Source organism: Equus asinus, chromosome 6 (assembly GCF_041296235.1).
Source record: "Equus asinus isolate D_3611 breed Donkey chromosome 6, EquAss-T2T_v2, whole genome shotgun sequence".
Classification (NCBI taxonomy): Eukaryota; Metazoa; Chordata; class Mammalia; order Perissodactyla; family Equidae; genus Equus; species Equus asinus.
In genome coordinates, this window is record NC_091795.1 from 28,469,685 (window position 1) to 28,487,266 (window position 17,582).

A 17,582-nucleotide genomic window follows, 5' to 3' on the forward strand; every position below is an offset into this window, starting at 1 on the left:
AGGGCAGAGACCTCAGGAGGGCTGTATGGAGGGGAACGGTGGAGCCGAGCCTTGCGGGGTGTCAGCAGAGTGGCCGTCCTGACTCTGAAGGGCTGATGACTCTAAAAGCAGTAAGAGGCAGGGTTGCAGGGTGGGGAAGGCAAGTAGGCCAAAGATTGCTTGGAAGAAATTTCTCTTGAAGGGTCAGGCTGACTTTGCAGACAACTGGACCAGCTTTCAACCCTCATAGGGCAAGGGACACAAGGACACAGGGACACGGGACAAGCAAACACTAGTAGTTTTTACAGCCACAATATGAACCAGCTTTGCAGATAAGTTTTGAGTTCCTTCTTGACTACATCAGGCCTCAAATGATCTCCACTGCCTGTCACATAATCCGCAGGATTTTCCACTCTACCGTGTCCAGTCAAGGAGGACTTAGTGGGGGCCCTACAGTAGATCATAGGAAAGTCTTACTTATACAACAAGGAGATTCCAAAAAGTTATTGTGTAAAGGGAAATTTTGCTAAATACGTTTGTTTGTGGAGTCTGTGTAGTGTGATACCTTCTACGGTGCAAACCACTGCCCATAATTTTCATTTGACATATTTGCACTTTCGCCCCTTGGTGGGTTCTGCTAGCAGGCAGACCTCTGAAAACACTAAGGATGTTGAACGGTTTGAAGGCAGGTCCCGTTCTAGGTACTGGACAGTCGATACAGGGGCACTCTCGAAGGAATTTCTTTAAGGAATTCTGTCTCTGAGAACCGACAGAATAGGCATATGAAAAACAAGGCTTAAGAATGTATTCAAAATTTTTTTGTTGAAGGATGTACATCCTGAAATCCCACCAAAAGGATTTAAAGCCACGCATAATAAAAACACAAGATTTCCAGGACCCGTGACATGGCCATCTGAACTGATGAAAACTCTTCCTTCCACATGACTAGAATGTGCAGGTTGAACCGTAACAGGTTTTCAGGTATACAGCTGAGGTAGAAAGAAAGAAAGAAAGGAAGGAAGGAAGGAAGGAAGGAAGGAAGGAAGGAAGGAAGGAAGGAAGGAAGGAAGGAAGGAAGGAAGGAAGGAAGGAAGGAAGGAAGGAAGGAAGGAAGGAAGGAAGGAAAGAAAGAAAGAAAGAAAGAAAGAAAGAAAGAAAGAAAGAAAGAAAGAAAGAAAGAAAGAAAGAAAGAAAGAAAGAAAGAAAGAAAGAAAGAAAGAAAGAAAGAAAAGTCCTCAGATGCCAGGAACACAGAGGGACCAGAGTCAGAGCAGTAAGCAATGAGCTGGGGCTGGGGCACCGGGATGGTTGCCGGGAAATTGACCTGTATGGCCAGGAGTGTGGGTTTTCATGCCCCTCAGGAGCAGGAGACAAGGCCACGGGCCCACAACAGATACAAAGTGGGAACTGAGATGCCTGGTAGTACAGCTGCACCATAGCAAACGGGGGACTGGAGACCCTCCCCACCGGCCCAGGGAGATGAGAGGGAAACCTGTCCCCCAAACAGGAGATAAACAGAAAAATTAGTCCTGGGGGGGGTGCCCTGAGCACCTGACAGAAGCAAATGCAAAGTTCTCTGATTCCCTCTGATATGAGCTGCACATTCCTGAGGGACTTGACTGTTGACACAGTGCTTTCGCAAGGCAGAGAATGTCGCGACCATTTAACAGATAAGAAAGTGGAGCTTCATAAGGCTGAGGGATTTGTCCAGGATCGCACATCAGGTGATCCTGAGAAGAGCTGAGTTCAAACCCAGCCCTTCTTCTCAGCCCGGCCTGTAGCAGAAGTACGGGCTCACAGGGCACCTCCTGAAACATCCAGGAAACGGGCAGACTGGCACTAGAGACATCCTGGGCTCAGATCCAAGTGCAAAGGTACGTGGCCTAAAATCAATGGCACTCATATCCTGGCCACCAAGAGGCATGTCACCTCCCCTCGCACACCTCCATGCTGCTCATCTGAGTAGGGAATATGAGAAGAGAAGTCTAGTGGGGGCTGGAGCGGGGCTGGAGTCTCTAGGTGGATAAAAATCAGAAGCTGTGCCCAGGGAGTGGAATCTTTTTTTTTTCTTGAAAGCTACTTGAACTTTGTCATTGCAGTTAAGCTTATCTCTTCTCGTGTTTACTTAGCTTGTGGGCAGGAGATGTCATTACCCTCTCTTGATTTTCTGGAAAACTACTTATAAGTGTTAAATTTGGAAATGGCCACCAACCTCTGAGGCCTGAAGACTCACACACTCACGCAAAATCTGGCCAAAAGGAGGCCATGGGGGGTTGCCTAAGAATCTCCCTGTCTGGGATCTGGGGGACAGAGGAAGTCCTCGCCTCGTGTTTGTCAGCTCGGTCTACCTGCCTCTCCCATCTATCAGGCTGTCCATTTGACGCTGGAGCTGTCTGGTTTTCAACGTCTGTGCCAGCCCCTTGACCAGCCTGAGTCAGTCATGCCCGGGTGCTGCCTGGACGACGTAGGCAGGAAGTACAGGGCCGGGCAGGAGGGTCGGCTCCCAGGGCTGCTCTTCCTCAGACACCAGAAAAGGCGTAGCCGATCCAGGCTCCCGAGAGGCCTCTGGGATTGGCGCTGCCACGCCCTGTGGAGAAACTTTCACGACCTCCTCCACTCTCCACCTTAGATCCCAGAGATCAGCACTGTGGGGCGTGTCATTTGACATCTGCAGTCAAGGGGAGAGGGTCTGGATGTGGACTTTATGTGCCAGGTATCCCTTTATCTGAGGAGGGATGTTGGGCAGGCCGTGGCTGCATGAGAGAGCATGGTGCATCCAGGGCACTGCAAGTAGGTCCTCCCAGACAGAGCACCTGATGGCTGGGGATGGGGGCTGGTAAATGGCCTTATCATTGCCATTTCCTTGGTGATTAGTTCATTGGTTTCAGACTGCAAAGCTTCTATGCTCTCCGTTTAAGGAAGTTTTTAATGATTTGCTCCCTGACAAGTGTTTGAAGAATTCTCAGGGTATGTGCTGGGGTAGGTGGGGTCTCAGGTATGACTTGAATTTAGCCTTGGGCTCACCTACTGCACAGTCATGAGACAGACACACCAGCAGTTACCCCATGAGGGTTAGCCTACGTAACCCAGATGCCATCTGGGATTGCGCAGTAAGCTAGGATTTGGATAAAATTATCTTGAATTCCTTCAAATCTCCCTAAGATCTCTGGGGATCCTGGGGATCCCCACGGACACTCTGTTTTAGGTATGCTGCCTCAGCCCCATGGCATCAATCCAGAAATGAAACTCAGACCTTCATCATCTACCGCTGGCCCACATACTGATTCATGTATTACATTTTGCTGTATTATATATTTTTTTCTATTTTACTGAAGCATTTGAGGCAGTTGGGGAGGGAATTAAAGAAGGATGCATGGGGATTCACTTTGCAGCAAATGAGCAGCTTCAAATTCAACATTAGCTCTCCTAGAAGCTCTTCCTGCCTCTCTGCCGTTGGGGGTGTCTTGACCCATCACCCTACACCTTCTCCCTGGCCCCTCTCCTCTCTGTTTGCTGCATTGCTCTCTTTCTTCTCCTTCGACAGCTAGGAGGGAGAAAGAAGACACAACCAGGCCTCTCCTGGTCTCCTGCACAGCATGGCAGCACTTCCTTTGCCATCTCAGCCCGCGCTGACACTCAGATCTTGGGTCTCACTCACTCTCCCAAGCAGCTTATCCAGTCAATTTCACTCTCTCTCTCTCTCTTTCTCACACACTCACACACACACACTCATACACACACACACACACACACACACACACACACAGTTTCCTCTCCAAGAGAAATTCTGATGCCAGTTCTTGAGATAATGGATATTTCTCGTCCTTACACATATGAAAATAAAAAATTATTGTCCCACCTGAAGGAGATTGGGATCTAATATGGACCCCGCAACACAATGAGACGTGTTAAAAGGTACATAGTCAAGGTTCAAAACAAGAGGAGAGGAGCCGGTGGATGCGCCTATCGTCCTTTGAGCCAGTTTTCCTGCTCCTGTTCAGATGCTAGGGCATTTGTGGTGACTAAAAATGGCCGTGAGTTCTCAGCATTCAACCCTACTCAACCTTCTCCAAGGACAGGCCCAGCCCATGGCCTGGAACATGCTTTGTGTCTTGGGCACTGTCAGAGGAGGACCGAGCAGGGAGGGCAGAGCAGAGCACCCCGCTCCACTTAGAGGGGAAGGTTTACTGGGGCCGGAATCTGCATGACAGCACATTCAACCAGTGTTCTCTGCCCATGCTGCTCAGAAGGTAGTGATCTCTCTGTGACGGGGTGTATGCTAACACCACCTGTCAGGGATGCTGGAGAAGGGCTCTGGCATTGAGCAGGTGGGTGGAGGAGAGGAATTTTAAGGTGCTTTTCTCGATCACCTTTCTAAATTCTGGAGATTTTGGAGAGTATGTGTGAGGAGATTGTGATGATAGAGCGCCAGCACCGTGGGCTCACATGCCTGTGTCAGTCCCAGCTCCCCATGCTCCCGTGGCTTTGATCCCCCATCCACTCACGTGTCCCCTGCCTCATGCGCATGTGTCTTCGAGAGCAGACACCCCAGCAGCCCAGCTGTTCTAGGGCGCAGAGACGGGGGACTGCCTGTTTGGCAGATGAGTGAGTGAGCATCTTGGTGACTGTGCTCCAGATGGGATCCCCTGGCAGGGGAGGGAACCATCCAGGAAACAGAGAGCTCTGTCTGGAATCTCCCATCAACTCGGGCACAGGCTAGAATGGCAGAGCAGGGGTGCAGAGGAAGGAGAAAAAATGGATAGGGATGGGGAGAGAGTAGATGCCTCTCCGGCTTGGGGTCACAGATTGCCAGCCCTGTTCACATCCTCTCACACTGGACTCTCAGCCAAGTCGCAGCTCTGTTTGACAGACAGACAGACACACACACACACACACCCCAATCTCCTTGCTGCCAAGCCCCAGTGATTCAGTGATTTGAAGGGGTTTGCCAACCTGACTACTCGATATCTCTTATTTTCCTTTAATAAGGCAAGCCGTGGCCTCATTATCTTTGGACGGCTTTTATTTGCTGACCCATCATTAATTGGACATCTACTATGTGCCAGGTATTACGCACACCAAGAAGTACAATGAGAAAGAATACATAGAGAAATAATCCCAGTAGGAATTAGAACGTAGGTACAGTCGTTTCCGTAAGTTTCGCATCTGTGGGTTCAACCAAGGGACGTTCCGCGGTTTGTTCACCTCATGGATACTGAAGGCCACCTAAGGGACTTGAGCATCCTTGGATTTTGGCGTCCACAGGGGATTCTGGAACGAATAGCCTGCTATACCAAGGGACGAGTATATTTGCAAAGTGCTCTGAGAGCCCAGAGGATCCATAGAGGAGGTGAATATGGGGGGAAGGGAAGGAAGGGGAGACGGAGCAGCGTGAATGCATGCACGGAGTCATGGGCGCCCCTGGCGGGTTCGGTTAGCCCAGCAGGTACTACCTACTTTCTTTACCCTACTTTGTTTCTGCCTAATTCTTCCACACAGCTGGTTTAAGTGATTGACCCCTGCCTTTAGTATGTCCCACTCTAACACTTCAGAAAGGAGACTGATCTGACTGTGGAGGAGCCTATAATCATCAAGGAGGAATTTCCAGAATACAAAAAAAACAGCTCTAGGGGCTGATGACAACCTTGTAAGAATTAAGTTTGCGTAATGATAAAGATGGGGAAAGAGCGTAAGATTATGTAAATAAGGTGAGGTTTTGAGTTTAAAGGGATTCTTCAGTATTTTTCTCTGTCTATATCTAGATCTAGATACACACACCTATATGCACACACGAACATATATGTCTATATATGTATATGTATATGTGTGTGTATGGACATGTATGCACACGCACACACATTTCATGGGAGAGTAGCACCTTCAAGGCTACAGGGCCATAGGCTTTGAACTTGATTGACACCCATCAATGTTTGCCGAACTAGAGCAAACGTCTGCTGTGCCCATCCTGTTTTTTTTATCGTTGACCATTGCTCTCAGGAGTTAATGTTTGAACCTGGACATAAAGGAGTCAACAGCTACTGACCTCTGGCCAATATCCGAAAGGGAAGGAGCCCCCCTATAAATCAGTCCGCACCGGGCAGCTGGGCTAGCAGAGCTACAGATCAGCTGTGGAGGGAGCCCCGTCGCCACCATGAACTTCTCCGGCAAGTACCAACTGCAGAGCCAGGAAAACTTTGAGCCCTTCATGAAGGCAGTCGGTGAGTGCTGGGCTGGGCGCCAAGGCTTGGGATCATGGCAGCGAGGGTCTGGCCTGCAAATGATGGTTATTCAGGGTCTCGATGTTGGGATTGGAGGATAGGTTCGGGGTCTACATGGACCAGGCCCGTGTTGTTGACTTTTTTGGTCACTTGCAGCTTGTGCTATACTCACTGGACAAGGCTGCCCCATAGATAAAGGGAGAGCTCTGAACTAGGGTCTGATCTGGATTGAAGCCACCTCTGCTGGTACCTCGCTATGTGACTCAGTTCATTCATTCCTTCAAGGCCAACCAGCTGCTGGGCACCATGCTGGACAGACGCTAGGGAGACAGATAGCAATGAGCCAGAGAAAAAGAGAAGAAAGCAATGCAATAAAGGATCCCCTAATGTGTACTGAGGGCCGACTCAGTGCCAAGCACTGTGCAAAGCCCTTGATATGCAGTGTCCTTTGACTCCTCACCAAAAACCTCTGAGTTGGGTATTATTTTTCCCATTTTACAGTTGTGGCAATTGAGGCCTAGAAAGGTTAAGTAATCCTGACCAAGTTCACGCAGGTGAGAAGGGTTTGTGTTGGGATTTAAAGCAGCCACTGCTTCCCAAAGACCCCATTTTAACCCCCTTCCCCCTCAGAGTCGCTTATAGGAGGATGTGACGCTCATGGAGTCAGGGGGACGTCTTGGTGGTAGTGAAGGTGGGCCTTAGGCTGAGTCCTGGAAGATGAACAGGTGTCCACTAGGGGACTGGGGGAGGGGATTGTGCTCCAAGTAGAGGGAACCTTGTGAGCAAAGAGGTAGTGTGACAAGGAAGGGTGCCAAGAAGGAGAAGGGTGGGGAAGACAGCAAAGGCAGAGAGGAGGACCTTTGGGGCCCGCCGAGAGATTGGCTCCTCTCCTGTAGGGCCAGTCCCAGCACATCTCTGCCTCTCACACCCCTCACCTGTGCAACAGGACCCTCCACCTCTGAGGTCATGCACATGGTTTTTATGAACCTCAATTCCTGTAACAGCGTGGACATGCTCTGACATTTTTAAGCCCTGTCCCAGGGTAAGGGACTCCTGGTACATCTTCCTCAAGAGCCTTGACGACAGAGGTTTGCCCGGCACAGTCCCGGTGTGTGCATGTTGTCCTGGCATAATTATTAATAGCTCCCCCTTTCTCTCTCAGGAGCGACCTGTCTTGGAAGATAAACTGTATGGTCCCATGGGTGTGGAGGACGGAATTCTTATACTCAGAGAGCAAAGTCTCTGGGCACTGAAGGAAGAGGAGTGAGCAAGAGAGTGAGAGCTAGGGTGCTCACAGAGGAAAGGTTCTTCGGGCCAGAGGAGTGTCTATTTTATAAACCAACTGGCAAGTTATAAAACAACTTTGTTGGGCAGAGCAGGTCAGGCCAAGCTAGGCCACTGACCTTCCTTTCAGAGGTCAAGGCCCATGTTGCCCACAGGACTCCAGTGCTTACCTGTGGCCTCTGGGGAAACACAGCATCCCCACCCCACCCCCCGTCTCTTTCTCTTATGACCACCACCTTGCAACTCCCACCTCTGCCTGTCTCTAAACTTCAAATGGTTTCCACCAGGTATGTCCGATGACCTCATCCAGAAGGGGAAGGACCTCAAGGAGACTTCGGAAATCGTGCACAATGGGAATCACTTCAAGATCACCATCACCACAGGGCCCAAAGTGGTCCACCACGAGTTCACTTTGGGGGAGGAGTTTGAGCTGGAGTCCTTTACTGGGGAGAAGGTCAAGGTAGGAGGTGCCCCCTCTAGCCACCCTCTGCTTCCAGAACTTTCCCTGGAGGCTGGCCCTGGGACTTCCTCCCTCAAAGCTCCCACCTCACAATCCCCAACATGGATATCTTATCTCTGAACCCACTTCTAGGGTGACAGGCCCAGGGACAAAGACAGCTCTTAGGGAAGAAGCTGGTAGGGAAGCCACTCCTGTTTTCCTCAGACTGCCCAGGGGTGCTCTGGGCTGAGAATCCAGGAGCCTCTCTTCCTCCCTTGGAAACTCCACACACCCTAGCCCAACCCATGTCACTGAGCAGCCGTCTTCACTCCTCCCCTCCAGACAACTTCGTGCGTTGGGCTCAGCATGTTGGACTCTTTACCTCTTCCGATCGCTCTCTATTTCTGCTCCTCCAGATATAACATTACCAATCGGGAAATCTGTGATAAATTTTTTAGGAGGGAAATTCTCTCCATATGCCCATAGTAAGGGGCAGGCCATCATGGGTTTTCCATGGGCCTTTTCCAATTGTCCACTTTGGAGGCAAATTTTTAATCTTGGCCAGTGTCTTCTGCTCCCTGCTGGGTTTCAGTTACCTCTTCCTAGATGCATAAAGTTTGAAAAGGAGACCATAATAGGAAAGATAAATGTACTGGAGGGAATAATACATACCAAAGCAAGAAGATGTGTTCTCCCAACTGGCCAGTATTTTGAATTTTGCTACGACCTCCCTCCATTAGCTTGGAGAATTGAGATTTTACTCCATTGTATTTTAGTGCTTGTGTTTGAGACCACGTAGGTATCTATGCTGATTTCTAGATGACATACTATAAATTAAAAGGCTGACAAAAGAAGCCCTGACATTTTCTTTAGCTTTTTTTGTGTCTTTTTTGTTTTCTGTTTTTGAGGAAGATTAGTCCTGAGCTGACGTCTGCTGCCAATCCTCCTCTTTTTGCTGAGGAAGATAGGTGCTGAGCTAACACCCATGCCCATCTTCCTCTACTTTATATGTGGGACGCCTACCACAGCATGTCCCGACAAGGAGCGCATACGTCTGCACCCAGGATGTGAACTGGCAAACCCAGGGCCGTCAAAGCAGAATGTGTGAACTTAACCACCGCGCCACTGGGCTGGCCCCTCTTTAGTTCTTAAATGCACCTCACCTCTGTTTAGAGCCAGAGAACTAGGGTGTTGGCATTATACAAAGATGAGCCATTTGGTTGTTGTAGGCAGAGACCCACGCAGGGGAGCCAACTTCATTAGCAAGGCTCTTGCTCCCTCCCCAGACTCCTCCTCACAGGCTATCTCTTCTGTCCCCTGCAGGCAATAACTCACATGGAAGGTGATAAACTGGTGTCAACCATCAAAGGCATCAAGTCTGTGACAGAACTCAAGGGTGATATAATCACCAATGTAAGTTGGTGCTCTGAGCTTTTGGCTCCCAGTGCTTGGAGCGGGGAGGATGGCGGGGTGGGGGGAGGTGCTGAAGGGTGAGGAACAGCCCTCCTGCTGCCTTTCCTGTTGTCAATCTCTGCTACCACTTACTGAGGATCTGTGATGTCCCAGGCAGTTTACACACGTTATCTCTGATCTTCCCAACAACCTGAACTTTTTAAATGGGGAAACTGAGGCAACAAACAGCCAGGAAATGGCAGAGCTAGGGTTCCCGTGAACCGGGTCTGTCTCACAGGGCTGCCATACATGGTTGTACAGGGCCCAACCCTAGGGGGAGCCACTCCCACTATAGACAGTATAGATTTGTATACTTATTACAATCTTGCAGTGCATGCCAGTAAGGCATCTTGTTCTGACAAAACCAGTGCAGTATGTTTGGGTAGTTTTCCAACAGATAGAAGTGTAGTATCTTGAGGAAGAGGCAACCCTTTCTAATTCACCAAAGGCCCCACGTGTGCTGGCAGCAGCCCCAGCTGGTTCCTCCTGAGTTCTCTTAGGCTGTCCTTCCACCACCACTTTGCAGGTCAGGGTCAACCCCCCAACCTCCCCTACTTCCTTCTCTCCTCATTGCCATCCCCTGTCTCCTCTCCCCTTCCTTCACTAACACCCAGATAAGATGGGGTAAGAGAGGTGCTCGGAAGGAGGCGACCCCCAGGGTCATGCAGAGCCATAGCCCAGCCCACCTTTGGAGGTCTCCGCTGGGATGTAGCCACAAGGCTCGCTCACAGGCTGGAGGGCAGAAATCCATTCATTCCCTCCTGTGGGCCTCTGATTCATGGAGCAGCCCCTCCCGCTGACGCAGCACCCACACACAAGGAAGGCTTTGTTTGGCCAAAAGTTGGGCTCTTTCATTGCCTTTTCTGTTTAATGAGATTGCGGTATTAGTAGCTATAACTCTCCCCTTCTGCCTCAGCACTAACCAACAAGCCACAGAGTCCTCCACCTGCCCTGCAAACCCAGGGCGCTCAACAAATGCCTTTGCCCTTTTGGCATTTGTAAGGAGAATCATATTCATGACAATTTTACAGCAGCTTTCAGTCTGGCACACTCCAGTTGTGTGTGCCACATCAGCCTTGGTGCCTGGCTGTCGGCCAGGGCCTGTCCTTGATTTGGGGGTGAGTAGTGCAGTGTTTCTCCTGCAGTTATGTCCCCTGGGCTCTTCTTTGCCCCCAGGGTGTGCTTTAGGGTATAACAGAGGCCAGAACACCACCCCAGGGGTCCATCATAACCTTTTCAAGTGGAGAAATCCCTCGACTAGGGAGAGTGTGAGTCAATCAGGAAACACACAGTCCCCAACCCCTACCCTGGCACATTCACAGCCGAGTAGAAAGGGACCAGCAGGGAGTGAGAGATGAGCCTGTCCTGGACTCGGTCCTGACCAACATCCTTTGATATGCTTCATCTCTGCTAATCCTCTCGTCTCCTGCGAGGGAGGCAGGTTGAGGGATTACGTAGACAGGTTGGCCTGTCCAAGGTCATCCACCTAATGAGTTGTAGAACCAGAATTCAAACCTGGATCTTTCCATTCCATTCCATTGCTGCTGGAGCTAAGGGGCTCCTTTTTAATCCTGATGACATTACCCCCACATCATTGCCACCAGCAAGGGGGAGGGATGTGGGGAGAAAGGAACATCCCTCAAAAACACAAAAACTGATGAATCCAATGAATCTGATGTTTTTGTGTGCTTCACAGCTCTTTAGGAGGAAAACTGCACAACCTACCATGTTCCAGGCTGGGTGCCTAAGTGTTACCACGTACATGTGTCCTTGGTGTTCAACACATGTTTGGTACCTAGTGGGCACTCAATGAACCTTCGAGAAATTGGATTGGACTGGACTTGTTTGGATGGTCTTGTTCTCACAGGCATTGATATAGAAAGGGATTCAGTAAAAGGCAGGATAACTCTCCAAGTGAGGAAGTGAAGTAACAGAGACTTAGCATGAGGTTTTAGAAAAAATTGCCAACCCTTCCTCTGGCCCTATAGAAAACAGAGGAATCCATGAATTGTTTTATATGTTAGCATATCTGGGGCTATTTTGTAGGCTTAGTTATCTTTTACAATTCAACAGCAGATGAACATTTCATGATTTCTTTTCTGACTTTCAGACCATGACACTGGGCGACATCGTCTTCAAGAGAGTCAGCAAGAGAATTTAGACAAGTCTGCATTTCATATTCTTTTACTGTGTAAAACTAAGGTAGTAAAGTGAATTCGTTTAAAAAAATGTCTTTTCTTCTTAATGGCTTTTCATTGATGGTGCTATTGGTGTCAGTGGGCACTGATCACCTATATTTTTGTAAACCTTGATAATCCGCATGTTCCATCCTGCCGGGTCAGGTCTGACGGAAGCTTCTCAGCCTGAAAGCAGATCCCAAAACACCGACTCAGGTGACCCTCTGAAGAACACGAGATGTGGCTGGATCTGTAGAACAGCCCTAGAATGATCTTTCCTAGTCATCCCCACAGGCAAGGAGCTTGGGCAAGAGGGTGTGCAGTGTGCTGGCCCTGAGGGTGGTTCCCTGTGGGGACAGAGAGGAGGAATGCTGGACAGGAACGAAAAGAGCAGGCACTGACCCTCCCAAATGGACAATTCACCCCCTTAGGGGAGGGCTGAGCAAGGAGCCTACAAGAGGTACCAGAAGGACAGAGGAAGCTTGGGTGGAAGCTCCCTCCGTGCAATGGGCAGAGGCAGAATGAGGGAGAAGGAGGACTCCTCTGAACCGCACTTTATCCCAGGCTCTGGGAGCTGTTTTTGGTTGAGCTGCATCTCCCCAAAATTCACATGTCAAAGTCCTAACCCTCAGAACCTTGGACTGTGAACTTATTTTGAAATAAAGTCATTGCAGATGTAATTAGTTAAGTTAAAATGAGGTCATAGTGGAGCAGGCTGGGATCCTAATCCAATATGGCTGGTGTCCTCATAAAAAGGTGAAATTTGGGTACATGGAGACACACACAGGGGCACGCCATGTGAAGACTGAAGTTACGCTGCCACGAGCCAAGGAACCGGCAGAAGCTAGGAGAGAGACCCGGTACAGATCCTCCCTACCTCCGTCAGAGGAAGGATGGCCCTGCCATCACCGTGATCTCAGACTTCTGGCCTCCAGAATAGTGAGATAATAAATTTCTGTTGTTTAAGCCACCCAGTTGGTGGCACTTTGTTATGCCAGCCCCAGGAAACTCATACAGTGCTCATTCCTCATGTCCGAAGAGCTGCCAAGCGTGGGCATTTCTTCCTTCATCATATCTTTCAGCTCCCTGGTCTGTGCCCAGCTCACAGAAAGCTCTCAACGGAGATGCCTTACTAAGTGAATGAACCTGTCACATTTCCCACCTCCTCTCTTCTCACTTCTGGAGTTGAAACTCCATTACTTGTCACTTGGATTGTTTCACAGGCCACTTTGGCATCTCCCTGCCTCTCTCTCTCTCACCTGCAAACCTCCACCCCAGTGGGAATCATCCTCCTTAAACACGGCACTGATCATAACACTTCCTAGTTCATTGCCTGGCACATAAGAGTCAAACTCCTAAACCTGCATTCAAATCTCTACATCAGGGGCCAGTAAACTTTTTCTATAAAAGGCCAGAGAGTAAAATTTCAGCTTTGTGAGCCATCCAGCCTCTGTCACAACTCCCCAGTTCTTTTTTTTTTCTATTGAGATAACATTGGTTTATAACACTACATAAATTTCAGGTGTACATCATTATATTTTGATTCCTGTGTAAAATATAAATTTCAGGACACTTCCCCAATTCTGCTGTTGTCGCACGGAAGCAGCCACAGATGGTACACAATCAAATGGGCGTGGCTGTGTCCCAATAAAACTTTATTTGTGGACATTGATATCTGAAATTTATATCATTTTCATATGTCATAAAATATTCTTCTTCTTTTGATTTTTTTCAATTTTTTTTTTTTTGAGGAAGATTAGCCCTGAGCTAACATCTGCCGCCAATCCTCCTCTTTTTGCTGAGGAAGACTGGTCCTGAGCTAACATCTGTGCCCATCTTCCCCTACTTTATATGTGGGACGTCTGCCACAGCATGACTTGCTAAGCGGTGCCATGTCCACACACGGGATTCAAACCAGCAAACTCCAGGTCACCGAAGCAGAATGTGTGAACTTAACTGCTGCGCCACCAGGCTGGCCCACTTTTTTTTCAACCTTTAAACATGGAAAACCATTCTTAGCTTTCACACTGTACAGAAACAGGTGGCAGCCAGATCTGACTTGTGGACCATAGGTTGCCGACCCTTGCTTGAGCACAGTCTGTCCCACCTTACCTAGGTTCACAGCCTTTCCTATAATAAACATTCCAATCAAACTAAACAACCTCTGGTTCCCCTCACTATTTAAGCGCCACCTCCTTCAAGAAGGCTTTCTAGATTGCACAGCTGAGAGCACTCTTTCCTTCTCTCTGGCATTTTATGTGCACCAGTCTCTTGGAATGCAGGCTTCCTGCCTTGCACGATATTTTCTCCTTCTCCCACATGGATTGGAGTCCTGGGGAAAAAAGGGAGACCATAATTTGGGGAAATGAGGCAGACTTAAGGAGAGAGCTTCAGAGCTTCAGTAAGAACTGAGAGTTGGGAGACACAGAAAAAACAACCACCACAACCACCAGTAGCACACTACAATAGGCCATTCACAAAACTAAATTCCAGATGAATTAAAAAGCTAAATGAATAAATGTGAAATATTAGAAATAGATATTGTGGGGGACTGGAATTGGCCACCCCAAGATATGTCTCTTTGGCATGAGGATTATTTCGGGCTGGTTACTTTTAAAAAACTGCAGACAGGAAAGACACTCTGAAAAGTAGAATTTACTTCCCCTTTGTTAAGAGACATTTACATTATAAAGGAAATCTCCATCTGTAAAGGTGTCTCCCTCTCTGTACCAGGAAGGAGGGATGACCTTATCTCTAGAAACTCTTAATCAATGCAGAAGGCAAGGACTTAAATCTGCATAATAACCTGACCCTTGTTTACTGTACTTGTCTGGTAATCTCCCATAACTGACTCCCCCCACCCCCAACATCCTCCTTTGTCTTTGACTGAAGATGATATTTAAGGTGGTGGCTTCGGCCATTTTGATGAGTTGCTCAGGTTTCCTGAGCCTCTCCCACGTATACATGTTATAAAGCTTTGTTTAATTTTCTCCTGTTATTCTGTCTCATGTGAATTTAATTCGTTCTCTGGCCAGAAGAACCCAGAGAGGGTAGAGGAAATGTCTTCCTCCCCTACAATATGATGGTGGATAAATAGCCTAAAGTTTAAAAGACCTTCTTAGACAAGAGCAAAAACCATGAAGGAAAAGATTAATTCATTTTACTACTTCAAAAATTTAAAGTTTTATATGAAAAAAGACTCTGTAAATGCACTTTCAAAAAAAAGCAACAATGTGGGAGAAAATATTTGTGTCTCACACAACAAAGGTTAGTAGACAGAATATAAAAACCTCCCTCAAATCAATCAGAAGACCAATAAGTCAATGGAAAGGTGGGTTGAGGACATTTTTAGGGAATTCACAATATGAAATATACTTAGTCTCATGGAAATCAGGGAGGAGGGATATAAAATGAGATATTTTAGAAATAAAACTGGTGAAAAGTAAAAAGATTGATAACATTCAGTGTTTGCAAGGATGTGATGAATGGCTCTCCCATTGGTGGTAGAGATATAAACTAGTACAGCCCATTTGGAGCACCGTTTAACAGTATCCATTAATATTTTCAAAGTGAATTCCCTAACACCTACCAATGCCACTGCTGTATTTCTCCCTAGAGAATCATTTATACACATACACAGAGAAGCGTATAAAAGGCACAACAGCCAAAAACTGGAAACAAATGTCCATCAGTAAAAAAGGGCGTAGACAAACTGTGGTACAGCCATCCTCTGAAATAACCTATGAAAGATTAAATAAACAAGGTAGATCTTTAAGAACTGTCATAGAACTCTCTCTAAAACAAAGGCTTTTTTTTTTTCTAAAAATGCAAGTTTCAGAACAATATCAATAATATCATTCATGTAAATTTTGTTACAACATGGAACAAAATTATCTATTTATAGCGATATGCATACATGTATGTGACCATGCACGGTTGGAACACTAGATAACAGCCATTACCCCTGGGATGGGGACAGGAATTGGGTGGAAAGTCAAGAGAGCTTTTTGCATTATTTATACCGTTTGAATCTTTTCCAAGGAACTAATTTTGTGGAACTTTTTTCTTTTAATGAGCAATGAATATTTTTAAAAGTAGATTATTTAAAATAAAAATATTGGGCTTGAAGACACGGCTGTAGTAAATCAATCCATGATTTTTCAATAGTTTTCTCATCTGTGAAATAGGCGATACAATACCTTCTCTTGTGGCTTTTATAAGGATCCCATGAAATAATGCAAGTGCCATTCAAGTGAAGCATATCATTACTGCCACTCAGATTCCTCAGGGAACTGCAGTTGGGTTTGACATTCAGATGTTTAGCAGAAACCCTGTGATGCCAGAACCTCTGTGAGCAGATGGAGAGGCACAGAGAGGAGAAGAGGTTTGCTCAGGACCACCCAGCTGATAAATGGGGGAACTGAGGCCCTTTGACTCTCAAGCCACAGGTGGAAGAAAGTAGTAGAAACAAGCCTCTAGGGACCTGACAAAATTCCCAAAGCCTCTTCTTAACTGGGAACAACTCTGGGTTTGGGAGGGGATTGTTTGTAGGTTTCTGCCTGAAAAGGAGAATTCATTTTAAATGCTGAATTTGGATTGTGTACAGGTGCCCAGAGAACTCTGGGTCTGAAGCCTGCTTTAAATAAATTGAATAAACAGCTGTTGACAGCATCAGCTATTTTTACCTGGACCCCTCTTCCCTCCTGACCTTTCCTCCTCCTCGCCACCTGTCCTGTGAGCAGCCCACTAACAGAGGGTGCTCCTTCCCTGTGAGAGTCGATTGATTTGTAAAGAGTCAGTTTTTGGAGTCTATAGTCACAAAAAAAGGAAACCTTGCTGGGTGTTTTTTTCTTTTTTAACTGATTCCCATTAGCGTAAAGAAAGTGATTTTTTTTAAGGGGGTATCTAATTTAGTCTATATTCAATCTTGGGAACACTTTTTCTGTATATACTAGAGACATGTTGACCATCCCATGATTTCCTAGTATTTCTTCCTAGAAAAACTTAGAGACATAGGATTAAATGTGTCTTCTCCACACAGCCTGGCCTCATTCAGCCAAATCAAGGCTGGGCAGTGTTAAGCTCGGAGGAGACAATGATCCTCGGGAGACTGGCTGTCTAGGGAGGAGACTAACCCATAATCCATAACGGCAACAGTATGATCCGCACCATGACGTCAATGTGTACAAGCTCCAGACCCTGCCTGCCTAGGAAAATGTCTCAGAGGAGGTGACCTTTTGGCCAACTCTCAAAGCATCCAAGGGTATTTGCTTGGCAGAGAGGTGGGGTATAAATGGGGGCTTGGCAAGAGACAAGGCAGAGAAGGGACGTAGAGTCTCTGTCATGAATATCCTTTTACTCTGGTGAAGAGTTTGGACTTGACCCTGGAGACAGTGGGGAATCATTGAAGGGCTTTCAGCTACAAGAGTAACCTGATCCTAAATACACTCTTAGAAAAATTATTTTGGCCCTGGTGTCGAGGATCAATGGGAAGGGCCAAGGCTGAATCCAGAGACCATTAAGAAACTGCAGCAATGGTCCAGACAAGAGGTGTTGGAGGCCCGAACCAAGGCAGTAACTGTGAGGATGGAGCAAGGTAGAAAACGTTCAAGAGCATTTAGGAATGCGAATCAATGGTGATTCAATAGTGATTAGATGTGAGAAGTACATTAGAAGATACATGTCAAGGACGTATCAACAGGAAATAAAGCTCGCTCAAAGGCTTCTCCTGCTGAGATTTTAATGAACGCACTATTTACAAAGGTGTGGTTTGAGTAAAGAGAGCCCACAAGGTAGGTGAGGCATCCAGAGACTAGCAACCACAGAAAGCCATTACCACCTGTAGGCCTGAAGGGCAATGTGGGGAGAGTGTTACTAGAGCTCAGTGAGAGCTGGAGCCATTGGAGAGCCACTGAGCAGGGGCTGAACCCTGGTTAAGCAGGGAGGCGGCAGGGAAGAGAGGGTGTGGTGGGGAATAACACCCCACCTCACTCTTCTGTCTTCCCATCTGCTGCCGGTGCCTCGCATTGGCTG

General features: G+C 47.4%; 1 protein-coding gene across 1 annotated transcript; it reads left to right on the forward strand.

Moving 5' to 3' along the window:
* The first annotated feature begins 1,694 nt into the window (after positions 1–1,694).
* On the forward strand, positions 1,695–11,601 carry FABP1 (fatty acid binding protein 1). The gene is made up of 5 exons (XM_014852779.3): positions 1,695–1,853; positions 5,977–6,197; positions 7,769–7,941; positions 9,244–9,333; positions 11,483–11,601. The coding sequence occupies exons 2-5, from the start codon at positions 6,131–6,133 to the stop codon at positions 11,531–11,533; spliced, it is 381 nt and encodes a 126-aa protein (XP_014708265.1). The 5' UTR covers positions 1,695–1,853; positions 5,977–6,130; the 3' UTR covers positions 11,534–11,601.
* The last annotated feature ends 5,981 nt before the right edge of the window (positions 11,602–17,582 follow it).

What these genes read in the sequence shown, in the direction of transcription:
- FABP1 (XM_014852779.3), top strand. Translation starts at nt 6,131, where the DNA reads ATGAACTTCTCCGGCAAGTACCAACTGCAGAGCCAGGAAAACTTTGAG. An exon ending in GCCCTTCATGAAGGCAGTCG is followed by an intron (nt 6,198 to 7,768) that starts GTGAGTGCTGGG and finishes GGTTTCCACCAG; the next exon opens with GTATGTCCGATGACCTCATC. An exon ending in AGGGTGATATAATCACCAAT is followed by an intron (nt 9,334 to 11,482) that starts GTAAGTTGGTGC and finishes TCTGACTTTCAG; the next exon opens with ACCATGACACTGGGCGACAT.